At 46.1% G+C, this 18,415-nt stretch overlaps 1 protein-coding gene across 1 annotated transcript in view; it reads right to left on the reverse strand.

Moving 5' to 3' along the window:
- The window catches only part of EXOSC9 (exosome component 9), a 447,763-nt gene that overhangs the window by 346,134 nt on the left and 83,214 nt on the right, over positions 1–18,415 (reverse strand). Inside the window, exons 5-6 of the mRNA XM_085641570.1 lie at positions 7,196–7,333; positions 6,292–6,374 (exon numbers count right to left, since the gene is read on the reverse strand). Coding sequence (XP_085497696.1) covers positions 6,292–6,374; positions 7,196–7,333 — 221 coding nt within the window. The remainder of the gene's footprint in view (positions 1–6,291; positions 6,375–7,195; positions 7,334–18,415) is intronic.

Below are 18,415 nucleotides of genomic sequence, written 5' to 3' on the forward strand. Positions count from 1 at the left end.
GACTGATCAATGCCAGGGCAGTGGGTTGTAGGCATGGCACACAGGTATGTGTGCCATGTCGACTTTTCACTTTCTTCTGCACCAAAACACGCAGCCTGCAAAGGCAGTGTGTGTAAAGGTACAAGGCCTCTAAGGGTGGCACAATAAGTGCTTCAGTCCTTACAGGTCTTCCATGGTCACAGTGCCCTGGGTGCCTGTGGTACCATTTACCAGGGGCTGACCTGTGGCCAGAGATGCCAATTGGGTTAGTTTTGGGGAAAGAACACAGGCCCTTGGAACCTGATTGGCAGGGACCCAGGACACACCAAGAAAAAGTGCATCAGTAGTCTGGCAAAAAGTGGGGGGGGTTACTGCAACAGAAACCCACTTTGCTACACCCCAACTCTCGCCACTTTCCCCACACTTTCCCAGGACGCTATGTTAACCATCTTCAATAAAATTAAATCAGAATTCCGGCAGACCCTCTCAAACCAGATCAGTTCCAGAAATTCCTACCCCAGTTTCTACCCCCATTTTGGGACCTAATAAACTTGTCTATATCCTCTGCAGTCCCCGTTTCATGGAAACATACCAAGGTGATCCCCCTTACTCAAAAAAACCAACCTTGGATGACTCCAAGCCTGAAAAGTTCCGCCCCATCTCTCTACTCCCTCTGGTATCTAAAATCACTGAATCCTATATCATCTCCATCCATGCCACGTTCATAGAAGCTAATGAACTTCTAGACCCCTCGCAGAATGGTTTCCGACCACGCCATAGCACCGAATCTGGCCTACTGGCAGTTACCGAACATCTTCGGAGCTCCCTGGATGAAGGTCTCACCTCTGCTCTGATTATTCTTGATCTTAGCGCTGCATTCAACACTGTCTCACCAGATCCTTTTGCAGCTTTTACAAGATATCAGTATCAGAGGGGTGGCTTTCATCTAGGGAGCTCCGAAGATGTTCGGTAACTGCCAGTAGGCCAGATTTGGTGCTATGGCGTGGTCGGAAACCATTCTGCGAGGGGTGATTCTCATCCTTCCTAGCTGAAAGACTCTTCCAAGAGATAACCCACCCCTTCAGCTCTCAGACGCAAGCTATATGTTAAGGGGTGCCACAGGGCTCCGCTCAGAGCCCCACCTTAATCAATATATACATTCAACCTCTAGCAGCAGTGGCAAAGGACAAAGGTCTGACTGTGGTCTCCTATGCTGATGAGACACAACTTGTGGTCGCGTTATCCAATAACTCCATACAAGATGCTGCTGAGTTTTAAAACGACCAGACGGTCACCCCAGATTGGATGACATCCAAATGCCTACAACTGAATGCCAGTAAATCTGAGATCCTTCTCTTAGGCAAAAACACCCACCTCTGGAGCGAACACTGGTGGCCTTCCACCCTAGGATCCCCTCCCGTGACCAAACAAACTGTAAAAAAAACTGGGCGTCTAGGTTGACTCTGCCCTGACCTACCAGGTACAAGCAAAGTCAGTAGCCGGAGTTTCTTTTGGACTCCTACGTGGACTCGAACCACTGCTTGGATTCTTCGACTCCAACACCTGCCAGGTCATCATCCAATCCACCATACTTTCAAAACTGGACTACAACTCTCTGTATCTGGGTGCCAACAAAGCAGGGATACATCGCCTTCAATGGGCACAAAACACCACTGCTCGAATGCTCTTCGGCCTCCAGTTTCCTGTGCAAGCTTCACTGGATCCAGATGGAGAAAAGAATCAATTTCAAAGCTCTGTGCATTTCTCACAGAATTCTGAACGCCCAAGCCTCAGATATCCTATCCCATCTCCTCATGCACTACATACCAAACCACCAGTTGCGCTCCTCTGACCAACACCTAGCGTGTGTTCCTCGTGTCAGAAGAGCAAGAGCCGGAGTGCGTTCCTTTCTTTACCTCGCTCCAAACTCTGGAACGCCCTTCCTGCCAACATCAGAAGTATCCAAGATCATGAGGACTTTCGGGAGGCTATAAAAACCACTCTCTTTCCTAATCAACTCCTCGCCTATTTCTGCGGTCTTCTGTTCCCTGTTGGTCTTGGGATTAGCGCTGGGACGCCCCACTGCTGGGACAGCTATGCGCTCTACAAATCCGGTAACATAACATAAGTAAAAACAATTGTCACTCACACCCTAGTCAAAAGAAAGTTGGACTATGGGAACTACACTGGCACCTAATACACAAACACGCTCAATTCAAACTTCTCACACAGACAATCAAGGTACTACACTACTTATGCCCCACCTACCTGAACAGTCACATCTCCTTCCACTAATCACCTAGACACCTCCACTCCGCAGGACTTCCACTCACACACATCCTACGCACACAAAGAAACAGATCAGGAGGGTGTGTGTTTTTTACATCGTTCCTAAAGAGTGGAATGACCTCCCACTGCACATCAGTGCCTCCTCCTCTCTCCTTTAATTTTGCAAGAAGCTGGCGACCTGACTTTTCAATTAACCGACCTACTATAGGCAGGGCACAAGTTATTTATCAGAAAAGTTATGGCAGCATCTGGTAGATTCCAAGTTAACTAGACCCAGAGAGCCAGGTAAGATACTAGATGAATGGATGAGCACTAGGGTACCTACGAAATCCCATGGAGGTGATCCTATGAAAGAGGATTAGTCACCCCTTCAGGGAAAGAGGAATGCCCAAAAGGAGGGGTGGTGGGGGTGTTATCTGAGAAAGAATTATGAGCCTTCAAAGGCTGAAGTGAGTTATGACTGTCAGCAGCCAGGACACAAGATGGAACATTCGGTCTGCGCCAAAATCCATCCACTGGTGGTCCTCCCAATGGCATTTTCAGTGTAAGGAAGTTGCCCTAGTGGATTTCAGAGGGTATAATGAAGTTGCATGAGTATTAGTGGGTGGGGGGGAAATTGAATAATAAACTCTTGGCTATATGGCCTCCAAGCATGGAAAAGTACAGACAGTGGCCTAGAATCAATGGGGTTGAAGTCAAAGCTCTGAGAGGTACAGGTGCCAGCATCACCAATGTCATGGATAAGTTTGTTTCCTCAGAACAAATCATTCCCAATGAGGTGCACCAAATAGTGACCTCTAACAATGAGACAAAGTCCCATCCCATAGCTACGGTGGGCTTTGAGTGGGGAGGGGGTTAATGGCTGGCCTAAAGAAGGTGACGGGGTACCCTGCCATCCCAGTTGAGTGTCTGGTGGGAAATGACCAGGAAACATCCGCTTGGGCAGGTGTGGAAAGGAGGAATAATGCAGCACTGCTGGGCCTCCCTGAGTGGGTTTACTGGCACCTACAGCACAAGCAGCCATACAGGGAAGTCAAGGTGCTGGAGTCTGGAAGAATGACCCACATCTCTCACAACATGAGAAAGGGCAGAAGGCTGGTCAGTCAGTTTTCCAGAGTTCTCAGGCCTAGAAGGAGCCTAACCCTGAGGGGAAGTGTGTGGTGCCTGAAGAAAAGAATGTCCCTTTAAGACACCTACCAAAGTTTGCAGATCTTCAGGGGGCAGGAGGACCCTTTGGGGAGACTTGAGCCAGGTGGCAAAGGACCTGTCTCACTCTTGAAGGCCTGATGCAACTAGCTGAAAGTCAGGAAAAAGGGGATGACAGTGGTACCCATAAAATATATTGGGAGGAGGGAGTCCTGTACAGTGAGGCAAGGGACAACACACCAGGAGGAACCAAGAGAGTGGTGGTCCCCTCAACAGTCCAGAAAATGTCTCCTTAACGTAGCCCATGACATCGCCTTAGCTATCCATCTGTGGTAGACCAAAACCTGAGAAAGGTTGGGCAATTACTTTTATTGGCCCCAGATGCCATTTAAAGGAGTGTCACTTCTGTGTCACCTGTCAAGCCAGTTACAATGATTTATTGCATTTAAAAGATCAAAGTGAAATTATTTTACCTACCCATGAAAAATCATATCCCCTGTTTCCCCCTATACAGTTTGGTCATGTTAGTATCAATTAACGCTAAAAATATACTATTTTTATAAACTGGTGTAGGATTTTTATTGTGTAGGGTTTCTTACTTACCTGGTACTTTTAAATGTTTCACGCTTGTTCCTTTGATTAAGCCAGATTGCTCTGTGCCACAGCTAACCAGCGTCTGAGCTAAGAGTTTTATTAAAGAAATCTAGCTGAACTGATAAAGATTGTGACATTATTACATAGTGAGGTCTCACATCCACACTACATAATAATCCACTTTCCTACAGTTGGAGACAAAGCTTTTGCTGTTGTGATTTCTGCAAGTAGAATATTTGAATTGAATTGTGGGCGTAGTATTTTGCCAGGGTCCTCAACTATGGTTGTGATCTGGGGGGAGTCTTCCTTTCCAAATCACCCTTCATTTCAAGTACCTCCTCATCAACATGGGATATCAAAAAAAGAGCATGATAAGGGAAAGTCTAGCACTTTCTACTGGTCATCTGGCCTCCAACCTGAACCTCTTAAGAAAATCAAATTGCAGAATTCATAAACATCAGCTACATTTTCATCACAGTACTAATATAGTCTGAAACTACTTTAACTTCTTTCAGAACCTCCTTAAAATAGCATCTTGCCTATTTGAAAAAAGTCTAAACCCTACTCCAGGAAATCCAACTGGAAGCTTATGTAGAAAGTTAATGAGGGTCTGGTCATCTCTCACTCGAGTGCAGTCACGAAAGTTGTGCAAACTTTCTTTTCACCAATCTTGTGATCATGGATTTCTCTCTAAGAAATACCCACCATTGGCTTGCTCTTGAAAAACTATTAACTGAATTACTGAATCCGAAGAGGGTTGATTTTCCGAGACTCTTTGCAGAGTTTCAGAGCTAACGTACATCTACAGCTGAAGGACAATAATGCAGATGTTCTACTGAATAGCTACCCGATTCACCCTACCATTAAAAAAATAGTCATCAACCATTGAACAAAATCTTTCAAGGAGAGCACAGAGAAGCAGAATGCCTCTTCCCTTCTTTAGATGAGCTGGTATCTGTACAATGTGTACTTCAACTAGGGGAGTAAAATGTGTGTGATTTCTCCCAGGCTGGTGAGCATCTTGTCCTACTTCCTCATCTGTAGTGAGACTTCCCATTGAAACAGAGTTCATATATCATCAGAAAAGACCGAGGGGCTAATTAAGATGGCAGTGGGACGGGCGTCCGACCACCATAGTTTCAGGATCAGGACTGCACGAGAAGTAGGCGGCGGTCCCAACCTCCGAATTATGATCCAACTGCCGTAAAGGTAGTCAGAAACATGCCTTTTTGCATTGAGGCTTGTGCTGTAGCCTAAAAAATGGGCACAGCACAAGCCTCAATGCAAATGCGCATGTTTAGAAACTTCCCAGCACTGTGTGCCAGGCACCATGTGGTGCCTGCCAAAGGGTGCATGGATGTTTCCCCTCCGCTATGGGGCCCGGGGGGCACCACCCATAGCGGAGTCCCAGAGGTGAAGGGGAACCTACTAGGCTGCCTTTTCATGGCAGTCGGACCGAGTAAGGGATATTGTAATCATGGTGGGGGCCAGACAGGCATCGCCACCATTCAAGGATTACCTGTCCGACCGCCACCTCCACGAGATCTATGATCCTGTTGGAGGTGGTGTTATAAATGGTTATGTGAGGCATCTGTTAAGAAAAATAACTTCTCTGAAGAAAAACATGTACCTTTTCTTCACAAAAAGAATTGGAAATGTCCAAGGGGGACTGACTGAAGCGGGAAAATTACTTTCAAATGTTAATTCCTTAAGAAATAATAATACTAAACGACAAAGAGATCCTTGCTCTGCAGAGCGGAAAATAGAGTCAACTTTTAATTAAGTGTGCACTCTTGTTGCCTCGGGAAGTGACATTTCTCAAGAGAGAGGTTGCTGTGTATTCATCTCCATTTCCTGCATTTGATCTTCAAAAGGAATTACCAACTTTATGGCTAGCTGATGCCTAGTCCACAATTTTACAATTCCTTTAAAAAAAAAAACTGATATTTGCCTTAGGATAGCCATCTTTATAAATGTGATTTTTTAAGCACATTTATTTTTAAAACAGTGTTCTGGGTAATGCACAAACTGAAATATTACAATATTAAAGACCGTTTCATGATGGATGACAAAAATTCCTCTCCTCTGCCTCACTTATATCCCCTCCACAAGGGACTGGCTCATGGGACTTTGATACAGCAAATCTTTATGCAATTTTAGACACAAAGAATCCACATAACAGAGCAGGGCCAACATTTATTTAAATTATGATCTTTTATTTTATCTTCATAGCGGTCTATAAACTGCAACAGAAATGGAGTCTACTGAAGCAGGTCTACTTACCCCTGCTGAAAGAAGGAAAAGCTGACACAAATAGGCATGTGATGGATACTCAAAGGTACAGGTTCACGCTCTTCAGGACTGTACTAAGAGGAATGATATTCGAAAATATTAAAATCTGGCAATACCAAAACATGCACAAATTACTTTAAGTATGAAGTCTCGTAGTAAGAATTTTGACAAAACTGGTGGAGCCAAGTTAAAATGGGTCACATTCTACTGTGCCAGTAAATGGGAAGTTACAAATGTTCTGAATAATACAAAATGTGTTTTGATAAAAGGTTGGTGCATGAGAGATTACTCTTGATGGTCTAGGTGATAGCAGAGCTTTACCAGCTGAGGTTCCTATGCCAAACACTGGAGCGGTAAGGACTGACTTGTTCAGCGCCAGAAAACACAGTCTCTGACAATCTCAGCTACTGGCTAGCCTATGATTAACTGCCCCCCCCGATCCAATTCTTCATTTTCTTCGTGTTTTATACGGTTTGCCACTATAAAGCTCTCACCCCGGGGGGGGGGGGGGGGGGGGGGGGGGGGGAGTGGACTAGGTTAAATGGAAGAGGATTTAGGTGGGAATTTAGAGACGCCGGCACACATAGCAGGTGTTACAGGAGAGCTGGTGAACAATATTAGGGTGAGTGGTCAACAAATGATGTACATTATAACCTCACTTCTGTGCCACTTTGTAATGTATCATAATCCTATGGCAATTCCTCTTCTATGCAGACTACTCTTTGGATTGGTTAGCAGGTACTAGATAGTGATGAAACATGTTTCCCCCACACATTGGTGCAACATAGAAGAAAAAGGTTTATCAGCGTCAAGGCAGAGGTCAGAGAAAAAACATGCAAAATGTAGGTGACAAATGCATTGAGACCTCAATATTTCTGCTAGCTCAGATACTTACGACAGTGACATCATCTCCTTGAATGGATATGTCTGGTCTGCGAAAGTGACAGAGGGCTACTATTGCTGCAATGCTGGCCGCATCAATAATGTTTCCATCATGGTTCAACAAATGAAGGTCCACACGAATCTGCCAAACCTGCAGTAAATGACAGTGCTTTAGCTTCATGATACTGCTTTAAAAAAAAAAAAACCTCTGCAGACACATTTCCCTATTTCTACAACTATGTGCTCCACTGTTAGCAAATAAAAATGCCACAGAAAGGTGGCTGCACAGTTGCCCTAGGTGTTAATGCACGTGCAATTCCAATATTTTTAGCTTTTCCGTGTGAAAGGCTTGCGAGGAACCCCTCCACCCCCCAAACAAAAATAATTGTTTAGGATGGTGAAGAGCGTTTGCTGGAGTTGAATTACAGACATAAGAGTGGAATGTGAGAATCAGGTTACCACTTTCTTTCAGACATCTGTGTTGCCCTGATCTACAGGGGAGGCACTGCATCACGATTTAAAAGTTTTGTATGACATTATGTTGACATATGAAGCCCAGCCCATTTACATGCCCCTGTGCTTCCCTATACAAAGGAACCTCATTAATGGACAACATTTGATTCTGTTCCCTTCTTAAGCGCTCTCATACATCGCTTATTTTTCAGTTAGATGATTCTTGAGCTATCAAGAGAATGCCAATATGGCATTAAAATCCACATAATAGAAAAAAATTACAATAAAAATATTGCAGTCAGGGCTGAGGACAGACATGTTTTTTTATGACACCCAGTTCTCATATATATGTTTAGTGAACCCATTGCCCCCACCAGGTGTCTGTGAGAAAGTTTACGTGAGCCACACTTCAGTTACAGTATTTAACAACCAGGACACACCAGCAGGAAGTTAAATTAAGAAAACAGGAAGTGGCATACAGAACATTCCACAGGTTTGATGAAAGATGAAGCATCAACCATTTAATGTGTCGAAGTGTTTGCTATAAAATACTATGTATGAAAAGTTAGGTTTCTGGACTACATTCCTTACCATAGAATTCAAGAAGTGACCCATCATGAGGTGAAACTGATAAAAACGCCCAAAAAGTGGTTTGATATGTAACATCTGCAAATGAACGCGCTTGAAGATCTAATCAATAAAAAAGTCGTTCTCAGTAACATCTATAGATTCATAACTTGATTATTCCTTACAAACAAATAATATAAAAGTCCCCAAAAATGGACATTGTGAAGCTTTTATGTAGAATATCTGAACAGCTATCTTTTACACACTCCCTTTGCGACCTACAAAAAAACAAAATAACACCGCCTCTGTGAAAAGAACGTTCTAGTAATTGCATATCAAAACTGTAGTAGGTATGTAGTTAAAAGTGGGGTAAAGATTTGTAACACGTCTTTGTAAAGCACTATAGTGCGAGTGTAGTCTTTAAACAACCTTTAGCAATTTAAAAGATTATCACAGACACCTTTTGTCTCAAGCCGGTGCCAGGATACAGTCACACACAGCCTAGGAAAGTAGAATACTTGTCGTCTTGGTTTTGCAATGGGCCTGCTTGAATATGTGAGGCACTATATTAGCACGCCAGTAAAGATTGGTATCTCAGTTACAAGCTGCATTTGTGTTCTTAGGTCTCGCTGAGTCAGCGCATGCGCTGCTCTGCGAGACATTTAGTATCGGGGTTTTCCAAGTGCTGCCACAGGCTTTTGGTGGCCTAGCGCTTGCGTTCACGCAATCGTGCATGCACGCAGCCGCCATCTGCCTCCCTTCCAGCGCGATCACTTTCACTTTTTCGTGCTGCTGCGCGCGCATCACTTGCGTGTTTTTTTTTTTACATGAAATGCTGGTTACGTTTGTGTTTGTAAACTGAGCACAGACTCTAGTTATTTCTTTGTTTTCTTTGGTTATTACACCTTTGTGACGTGCAGCCTTTAACGCCGGTTCTGTTGCATGGGCTCTCTCCCCGCTATCGCCCCACAGGACCCAACCCAAATACTGAGGATGCGACGTGGCAGGCCTCAGCAGCCACAGCCAGAAGCTGCCAGAGACACGTGTTTGTGTGTCATATATGACCTCGCAGCTCCTATGCTCTAGGGGTTCCGCATCCTTCGAACGTTCCACATTCAGCCTATGATTGTCTATGAGATAAGAGGGTCTTGGGGGCTATCGACACTTTCTGCAGGGGGCGTTTAGGGGGGCTCAAAGGCCTAGGGATCCATTATTCAACCGATATTGATTTACAGATGGGAGTTCTGGCCACCCACACAATGAAAGGCGTTACATAGTCATTAAACTCCACCTGCAACGCCACGCGGGCAGCCCCCACCCCTCGTCCATATGCCTTCCAGCTAAGTCCATATGCCTTCCACCCTAAATCCATATGCTCTCCACCCTTGTGCAGAGCTAGTACTCTTTTTGTATGCATTAGTAGTACTGCTTGTGTTACAATCCGTTTGAGTACCACTGTCAGCGAATATGCAGTTGGAAAATAACCCACACATTCCTCCCACTTAAGTTTAGAGAGCAGTGTTTATTTTGACACTGCCCCTCAGCAGTGCCAATAGATGTATCTCTCAGACGCATCACTGCACCTGCGTCCCTGTTTGACCAACGCTTCCATCTGGTCCATACAGATGGAAGGGATGCTCCTATCTAAAACAAACATGCGCCCGCCACATTCGCTGCTTTGAGTTGTATCGGTTTGTGCAGACAGGCGCAGGAGTTCTCTCTGAACGTACCTCGACCTTTTGCTTTCCTCCGCTGGGCTTAATTAACCGACAAAAAAAGCACTTTTCAGATCGGGACTGCATCACAGAAAGAGCTCATCCCACTCGCCGGCTCTTATGCTGCATTTGTGGAAGAGACATTCATTTCCCCATTACAAGGCAAAGGGTCTACTGTACAAACGAATGTGCTTGCAGTGTTCGTTGCCCAGTGGTCTTTGATAGGTGTTCACTCATCTGCACAGCGGTGAGACGCCACACAACGAAGGACTCTGCATTCACCATGGGTTGGCTAACTCAGCCACTGCATGCGTCGAGCGGGCAAGAGCTCATGCCCTCTGGCTTGCGAGACACCGTTTTCAACAATAAAGGGATTGGAGCCACCTATTGCTTACCATTTGTTGACTTCAGCCTCACTCTTGTTCACAGCCTTCTAATTGGCCAGCACAGGCCATGTGTCAATGCTGTTGCTTTATTTGGAGCAGGGACCAAGCACAGATTGATTCAAAGTAATCAGAATCCGTCCGCTGTTTGCGCTGTGATTGAGGTACTATTTCTTCTCCCCTCTTGCACTTACACTTCCCCATCCTCTTCCTCCTGCTCACACCCCCTATTTTTGTTTTTTCCTTAGCCCCTCCTTTTGCTGTCATTTTTGCTGCTCCTTTCTCCCTCGTGCTGCCCCCTTGCCTTTTTTAAAACATAAAACGTGGCACACAAAAAACAAGCATTGGCATAGCCAATAGGTCTTGCTTTTGGGACCTTATAAGTATTTAGTTATGAAGCACAATATCCTTGGTGCAACAACATTAACTGTGGCATGGCTAAACACTTATAAGGTCCCAAAGGCGAGACCTATTGGCTATGCCAATGCTTGTTTTGTTAGGCATGAAGCCATTAAAAGTAAATAGCCAAAAACACAGGATGTTTAACCACGAACCGACCCAAAACCCTGATTCCCAAGAATGAAAGTCAGAAGCAGTAGCAGTAAAGGCAAATCTGAAGTTACTTTGCGTGATAATCCTTTTAAAAACAAATAAAATAAACGTTCACAAACGATAGCAAGGGTATAAAGCGCATAAGTAGAATTACAAAACTGCACCTATCGTAACATAAAAACTTTTAGAAACTGCGCCGTCCTGTAATTTATGCCCCAATCATTTGTAATCTGTAATACCTTCAAATACAACAAACATCAAATAATTTCGTATACCGAAAGAAGGGCGCAAGTCCTCCTAAAGCGTTCACCACAATGAAAAAACATAAAAATAAGCAACAATTTCGGAGGCGTGGTGGGGGAAAGCAAGCAGAGTTCTAGGAGGAGCGAGGGGGAGGGGGTAGACGGCACAGTGAGTGGTTCTATGAAGTGTGTGTGCACACCCAACACAGGAATGTGTGAGCCACCAGGGGATATGTGGGTACGCCAGATAAACCAGAGTAGTTTCTCGGCAGCTGTGACCGGTGGCTCAGTCCTCATGCAATTTGAGAAATGCTGCAGAAGTGAGTAGAGACACTATGAGTGGCTGTAAGCGGACCCTCCATGCACACTGATTAATTCCATGAGGAGACTCCATGCACACTGATTAATTCCACAAAATAGCGGCTAGTTTCTGCCAAAGAGAAGGGCGGAGAGCGAACTTACCTGGACATCTAACAGCTCAGGTTTAAAGTGATAGTGCTTGCTGGCAGCCAGACTAAGGCATTTTAGGCTAGGCTAAACAGAATAAAGGAAACTTGCGGTTGCAAAATGCAAATGCCGTTGGAAACATGAAGCGCGGTCATCTGGGAAGCGGGCGCCATGCTGATACAGGAGGGAATGTAATAAAAAAAAAAAATAGGGGCCAAAGGCACCAATTTTTTTTTTTTAAATTAAAGAGTAAGACCACATGTAACAGGGGCAGTTTCCTGCGAGGGTCCAAAACACCAAAAGGTGGGACTAAAAAAAGCATACTGACTGGCAGAAAGTGCCTTTTTTGACATGGTTAGCCCCCACTTTTTGCTTCAACTGTAGTGCACAGAGTACCTGCCAACCAGGTCCCTTGTGCCAGTGCTTCTTCCCTAAAACATACCCCCAATTTGTACTTCTGACGCCTAGTAAGTGGAATGCTGGGTACCTAGGGCTTGGAGGCTGAAGAGGGTCTCCTGTGTCCCCTGCACTAGGACCATGCCACTGTCCCTGCTTCTCCAGTGAGGTTAAAAATGACAAAATCGACATGGCACCCTGCCTGGGTGGCTTCCAGCCAGTACTGCCTGAAGCTAAAAGGTAAGCCACCCCTCTAGCATGCCTTACAATCCTAGAGGGTACACTATACCACAGGTGAGGGCATATCTGCATGAGTAGATATGCCCCTACAGTACCTAAGTCAATTATTAAATATTTAAAGCACCAGTGAAGCCATAAGGAGTACATGGGCTGGAAACTCAACAACACTAGTTCACCAGCACCATGGTGGCTTCACTGAAACCAGGAGTGTCTGGTATCAAACCACTGCTCTTGCAGCCTGCATGCCCCTGTGAGGGAGAAAACAACAAAGTCAGGCAGGGTGCCATGCCAGCTACCACGGCCTGACAGCATAAGTAAGTCACCCCTCTAGCAGGCCTAACAGCCTTAAGGTAGGGTGTACTATACTACAGGAGAGGGCATATCTGCATGAGCAGATATGCCCCTACAATATTGGGCCCAATTGCCTAATATTGTAAATGTCTGTGTAGCCATAAGAGTACATGGGCTGGGAAACAAGTGGAAAACCTTAAAACGGCTAGGAGGTGTATCCGCCTTTGCCAACTCCACCCCTCAGGTGGAGGAGGCGGAGTTCAGCACACTTTTCAGTCCCCTCCATCTTGAAGATGAGAGGAATCCTCCAATCAGGGCTAGGTCTATCCCCCTTCCACAGGAGGGTGGCATAATAGCAGGTGTAGTCACCCCTGGAAGGTGCCCATTGGCCCAACCTACTACTCCCCTAAAAAGCCCCCTAAATTTAGTATTTGGTGGCTCCCCCAGACCTGGAAACTAGTTACCGGTGACCTTAAAATGACAAAGAAGACGCAGTGAAGCGCAGCCTTAAGTCGACGACTGATTTGGCCCCAGCCCCACTGGCCTGTCTCCAGCTTCCAAGACCCTGCAAGAAGACGACGCCTGTACTGCAGTCAGCGAATTCCAGAAACCAGAGGAAGACTGTCTGAACTTTGAAAAAGGCCAGAACTCCAGAGGACAGCAGTTCTGATCCCAAGAATCCAACACCAAGGACTCAGATGCCCTGCGGATCTGCGAGTCCTGCCCACTCTGCACCCGATGCCTACAGCCCGTGTCCAGGTGACCCACTGACCCAGATCAGCCTCCCCAGCATTTCTAACTTAAAGTACAGCATGGGCTGACGTCTCCTGGACCCCATGACGAGGATTGCAGCCCGAAACCACAGGCTTCCCCTGACCGCAACTGGCTCCGGTAGGAAGACTGACGTCCAAAGGCACCCCTGCATTTGAAGCCCCTGCACCTTGGTGAGCTGAATCGATGGGGCCCCTACGACCCTCTACATCTCTACTTACCTCTGCTGTCATTTGTCTCCTTCTTGCAACCGCCAGTGCAACGCCTGCACCCTTTTGGTTCAAAGCAGAATCCCAACTGAAATGCATTGGGCGCCAGATGCTGAATTTACAACCGGTAGTCCCTGTGCCGCTGGTGGTGTATGGTTGGAGCTGCTTTGTGGCCCTAACTGTGCTTGACCTAACCCCCAAAGCTTGGCCCCTGCAACCGATTTACTTACCTGCAAGCAGTGTGGCTTCGAGCACCCCCAGTCGGAATTGGGCCGAATTCCGATTAGACCTCTGCACCCGGCCGCCCTTGTGCCGCAGGTGATGCCGTTTTTGTACTCAAAAGACCCTTGGCCCTTGCTGACCTTTGGTCCCGAAGACTGGAACTGTAAGTTGCAACTTACCTGTTTAAATGCATTATTGTTTTCCTCCATAGGAGAACATTGAACTGTTCAGAAAATGAACTGTCGACTTTTGAAAGTGAAAAGTATTTTTAGTTAAAAATGTACTTACCTTATTGAAAAGATCTTGGTCTTAAAATAAAGTACAAACAAAGCTTAACAGGCCATGACAAATCAAACTTCCCACAATAGGGAACAGGATGATGAGTCCCAAGAAGTAGAGGAAGGAATCTATCACTACCCTCCCAGATAGTAACAGCAGTGGAAGTGACCCCGGTAGTATCTCAGATGAGGTAGAAACTGAAGATCCAGATCTTCAGAAACTGACCAAGAGGATAGCTTGAGAATCTTAACTCCTAGTCGTGGAAAAAGAAAGAACTGATTTGGGCCTAGAACCTATCTCCATGGCAGCAAAATAGTAAATAGGGAATATGTGGAATTCTTTGACTCTAAAATCCCCAAAGGGATAATGCCCAAATTTTTTAAGGGCGATGATATCACTAAGTGGTTCATCCCATTTGAGAGAGCCTGCCTTGGCAGCAAGGTCCAAAGAAATGTGTGGAGTGCTATCCTGTGAGAAATGTTCTCAGGGAACTGCAGAGATGATGCTATATCCTATGACCGTATGAAGGGTACGCTGATTGAGGGTTTTGGATTCAGCACGAGGAGTATAGGATCAGATTCAGGGAGGCTAAAAAAACACAAAGCCAGGTTTGAGGCTCGCAACAGGAACAGAACGATAAGACACTGGTGGCGAATCTTACCTTGATCAGATTGGGAGGGAGGGGGACAGATGGCCCCGATATTAATGATATTGTGTGTATTTTGTTGCGATTGATTCCTGCAATTGTATTACGTGACACCCGTCTTGCGCTATTTGTTTTGTTAGAAAATAAAAATAAATTTATTTTAAATAAAACCAGGGTAGATTTTGCAGATTTCTCAGTGAAATCACTAGGAGGTTGGTTGTACACGATTATGAAGGGCTGTATAATTTGATAATGAAGGGGCACCAATTAAGTAATTGACACCAAGAGAAACTAAATCAAGTCCTGGTAGACCTAGGTCCACTTTCTCTTCAAGAATTGGGGAAGAAGGCGGACCATTGGGTCAAAACAAGGGTGACCAAGACTACCACTGGTGGGTGAGACGACAAGAAAGGCCTAAATTCCTCCTTCCCCCTCCCACCCCAAAGGAAAGAGAGTAAGGATTAGTTACTTACCTGTAATCCTAGTTCTCATCCAGGGGTATACTCATCAAAGTCATAATCTATGAATAATCCCCGCCCATGTGCGGGATCCCAGAGCATATAGAAAATACATAAATATACATATATATATATATGCATATGTGAAAACATATACATGCAGCCTAAAAATGTTTCAAACATGGCAATGCTGTAAATTACATAGGTTTGCATTGTAGGGCCCCCTAACCCATAAGGAAAAAAAGGAAGCACCAAGCCCATTGTCACACAACAATGCTTTATTGCCATAAAGCAAACTTGTAATTGCAGGCATTTGCCTGTAGGCTGCAGTAGAGTATCAAGAAAACAAAGAAAACTGACACCTTGCCTTTAAGGCATTAGAGTAAGGGGACCGTGCCTTTAAGACCTGCAGGAGACCCCTTGCTCCCATGATGCACCACAGGTGACAGTTAGGTCAGTTCTTTTTGACTGTGCACTCGCACCCGAGTAGATCTGCAATCAATAAACAATAACTTGAGGAGAAATGCTCGTCCAGGGAGGTGGGTGGGTCGCTTATGACTTTGATGAGTATGCCCCTGGATGAGAACTAGGATTACAGGTAAGTAACTAATCCTTCTCATCCAGGGGATACTCATCAATAGTCATAATCTATGAATAGAGTAGCAAGCCCATACCCAAAGTCTCGCGGACGAGCACTATAGCATTGAGAACATGCATTAACATTACATTAGCATAGCAGTTATGCAAACAAATTCCTCAAAGAGGCCTGCCCCACCTGGGCGTCGGCCTGTGCGTCTGAATCTAGGCAATAATGGCGTGTAAAAGTATGTATGGAGCGCCATGTAGCCGCTTTGCAAATTTCAGACATGGGAACGTTGCGAAGGAGAGCTACAGTAGAAGCTTTCCCTCTAGTAGAGTGTGCTCTTGGTCTAACCTGTAGAACCTTGTGAGACAGCTGATAAGACAAGGCTATACATGAGACAATCCATCTAGAAATGGACCTCTTGGAGGCAGCCAGCCCGGTATTCGTTGGACCGCAATTGACAAAGAGCCTGTCAGACTTTCTTAGCGAAAAGGTCTTAGCAAGATAAAATTTCAATACCCTCTGGAGGTCAAGAGAATGTAAAGCTCTCTCTGGGGGAGTGGTTGGCTGAGGAAAAAAAGTGGGCAACGTGATAACCTGATTAATGTGGAAGTCCGAGACCACCTTGGGCAGGAAGCTCAGATGAGTACGTAGTACCACTCTATTAGCATGGAAAACAGTGTAAGGTTCCTTGCAACAGAGGGTCTGAATTTCACTCACCCTGCGGGCAGAAGTGATGGCTACTAAGAAGGAAGCCTTCCAGGTCAGATGCTGCAAGGATGCCTTATGAACAGGTTCGAAAGGAGCTCCCATCAACTTAGAGAGGACAATGTTGAGTTCCCAGGGAGGAAAAGGAGACCTCACTGGTGGAAATACTTTCTTAAGCCCTTCTAGGAAATCTTTGACTACCGGCATCTGGAAGAATGAGGCCTGGGTAGGAGATTTTCTATACGCTGTGATAGCAGCTTAGTGGACTCTGATGGAAGTATATTTTAAACCAGACTTTGCCAAGTGCAATAAGTAGGGGAGAATAACCTGTTCTTGAACCCGGATCGGATCAAGGGCGTTATCTCTACACCAAATGTAGAACCTCTTCCACTTGAAGGCATAAGACTTCCTAGTGGCGGGCCTTTTTGCTTCCCGGAGGTTGCTCATACAGTCCGCCGGAAGATCTAAATGTCCGTACGGGATGAATTCAGGAGCCATGCCGTCAAGCGAAGAGAGGGGAGGTTGGGATGGAACACTCTCCCCTGGTTCTTGGTCAGTAAGTTCGGCCGGCAAGGCAATCTCCGGTGTGGCACCTTTGACAGCTGGAGCAGATCCGGGTACCACCACTGACGGGGCCACTCCGGAGCTATCAGGATCATCCGCGTTCTGGTCCTGTAGAATTTCTGTATCACAGCTGGGATGAGCGGGAGAGGAGGAAAAGCGTATAGCAATGTCCGTGACCAGCTGATCAAAAGTGCGTTCCCCTGAGATCCCTGTTGGGGGAACCTGGAGGCGAAGACGGGGCATTTTTTGTTTGCCGCGTCTGCGAAAAGAACTATGTCCGAACGCCCCACTGCCGGAAGATCTCTTGAGGGACGTCTTCGTTGAGCACCCAGTCGTGCGCTTCGACGAAGTCTCTGCTGAGGCAGTCTGCCTGCACGTTCAGGGTTCCTGGCAGGTGAACAGCGATGATCGAAAGGTCTCTCGCCAGTAGCCATCGCCAAATGGACTGAGCTTCCAGAGATAGGACTCGTGATCTGGTGCCTCCTTGCTTGTTCAGATAGAACATAGTTGTTGTGTTGTCTGTCTGAATCTGAACGTGGCTGGTTTGGAGGGACAGATACAGGGATTTGAGAGCTAGATGGACTGCTCGTAGCTCCAAGAAGTTTATGTGATAACTCTGTTCTGTATTGGACCAGAGACCTTGTACCTGAAGCTGGTCCATATGAGCACCCCAGCCCTGCATGGAGGCATCTGTGACCACTGTCTGTGTCGGAGGCGCCTGATGAAAAGGGGCGCCTTGAAGTAGATGGGAGCGTTTCATCCACCATCTGATGGAGTCTTTGGCAGCTTGGTGAAGAGAGATGAGATCTTCCCAGCGGCTGGACCTCTGGGACCACTGATCCTCTAGCTCTTGTTGCAGAGGACGCATGTGAAGACGTGCATTGGGCACAATGTAAATGCACGAAGCCATCGACCCCAGAAGTGACGACACTTGCCTGGCTGTGGGAAATGCAGTGTTGAGAAGTGTGTGGCATTTCTGAAGCATGGATAATAACCTCTCCTCCGAAGGACACACGCTTGCCTTTGCGGAGTCCAGAGAGGCGCCCAGGTAGTGAATCCGCTGAGTGGGATTGAGGACCGACTTTTTGTAATTGACCTGTAATCCCAGCGACTGTAGGAGATTGAGGCAGAACGAGAGATGGCTCTGGAGTCGAGCAGGAGTGGAACTCTTCAGGAGCCAGTCGTCTAGATAGGGATAGACGAATATCTTCTGTTTCCGGAGGAAGGCAGCTACCACCGCCATACACTTGGAGAATGTCCGTGGGCCGGATTTGAGGCCAAACGACAGAACTCTGTACTGATAGTGCTGACGAGAGATCTGAAACCTGAGAAATTTTCGGTGTTTCACTGGGACAGGAATATGGAAGTAGGCATCCTGTAGGTCGATGGCACACATCCAGTCTCCCTGGTGAAGATGCGGGAAGATCTGATGCAGGGCCAGCATCCTGAACTTTTCTTTCCTGACAAATCCGTTGAGCAGACGGAGGTCGAGAATGGGTCTGTACTC

This window comes from Triturus cristatus, chromosome 2_2, assembly GCF_964204655.1.
Source record: "Triturus cristatus chromosome 2_2, aTriCri1.1, whole genome shotgun sequence".
Taxonomy (NCBI): domain Eukaryota; kingdom Metazoa; phylum Chordata; class Amphibia; order Caudata; family Salamandridae; genus Triturus; species Triturus cristatus.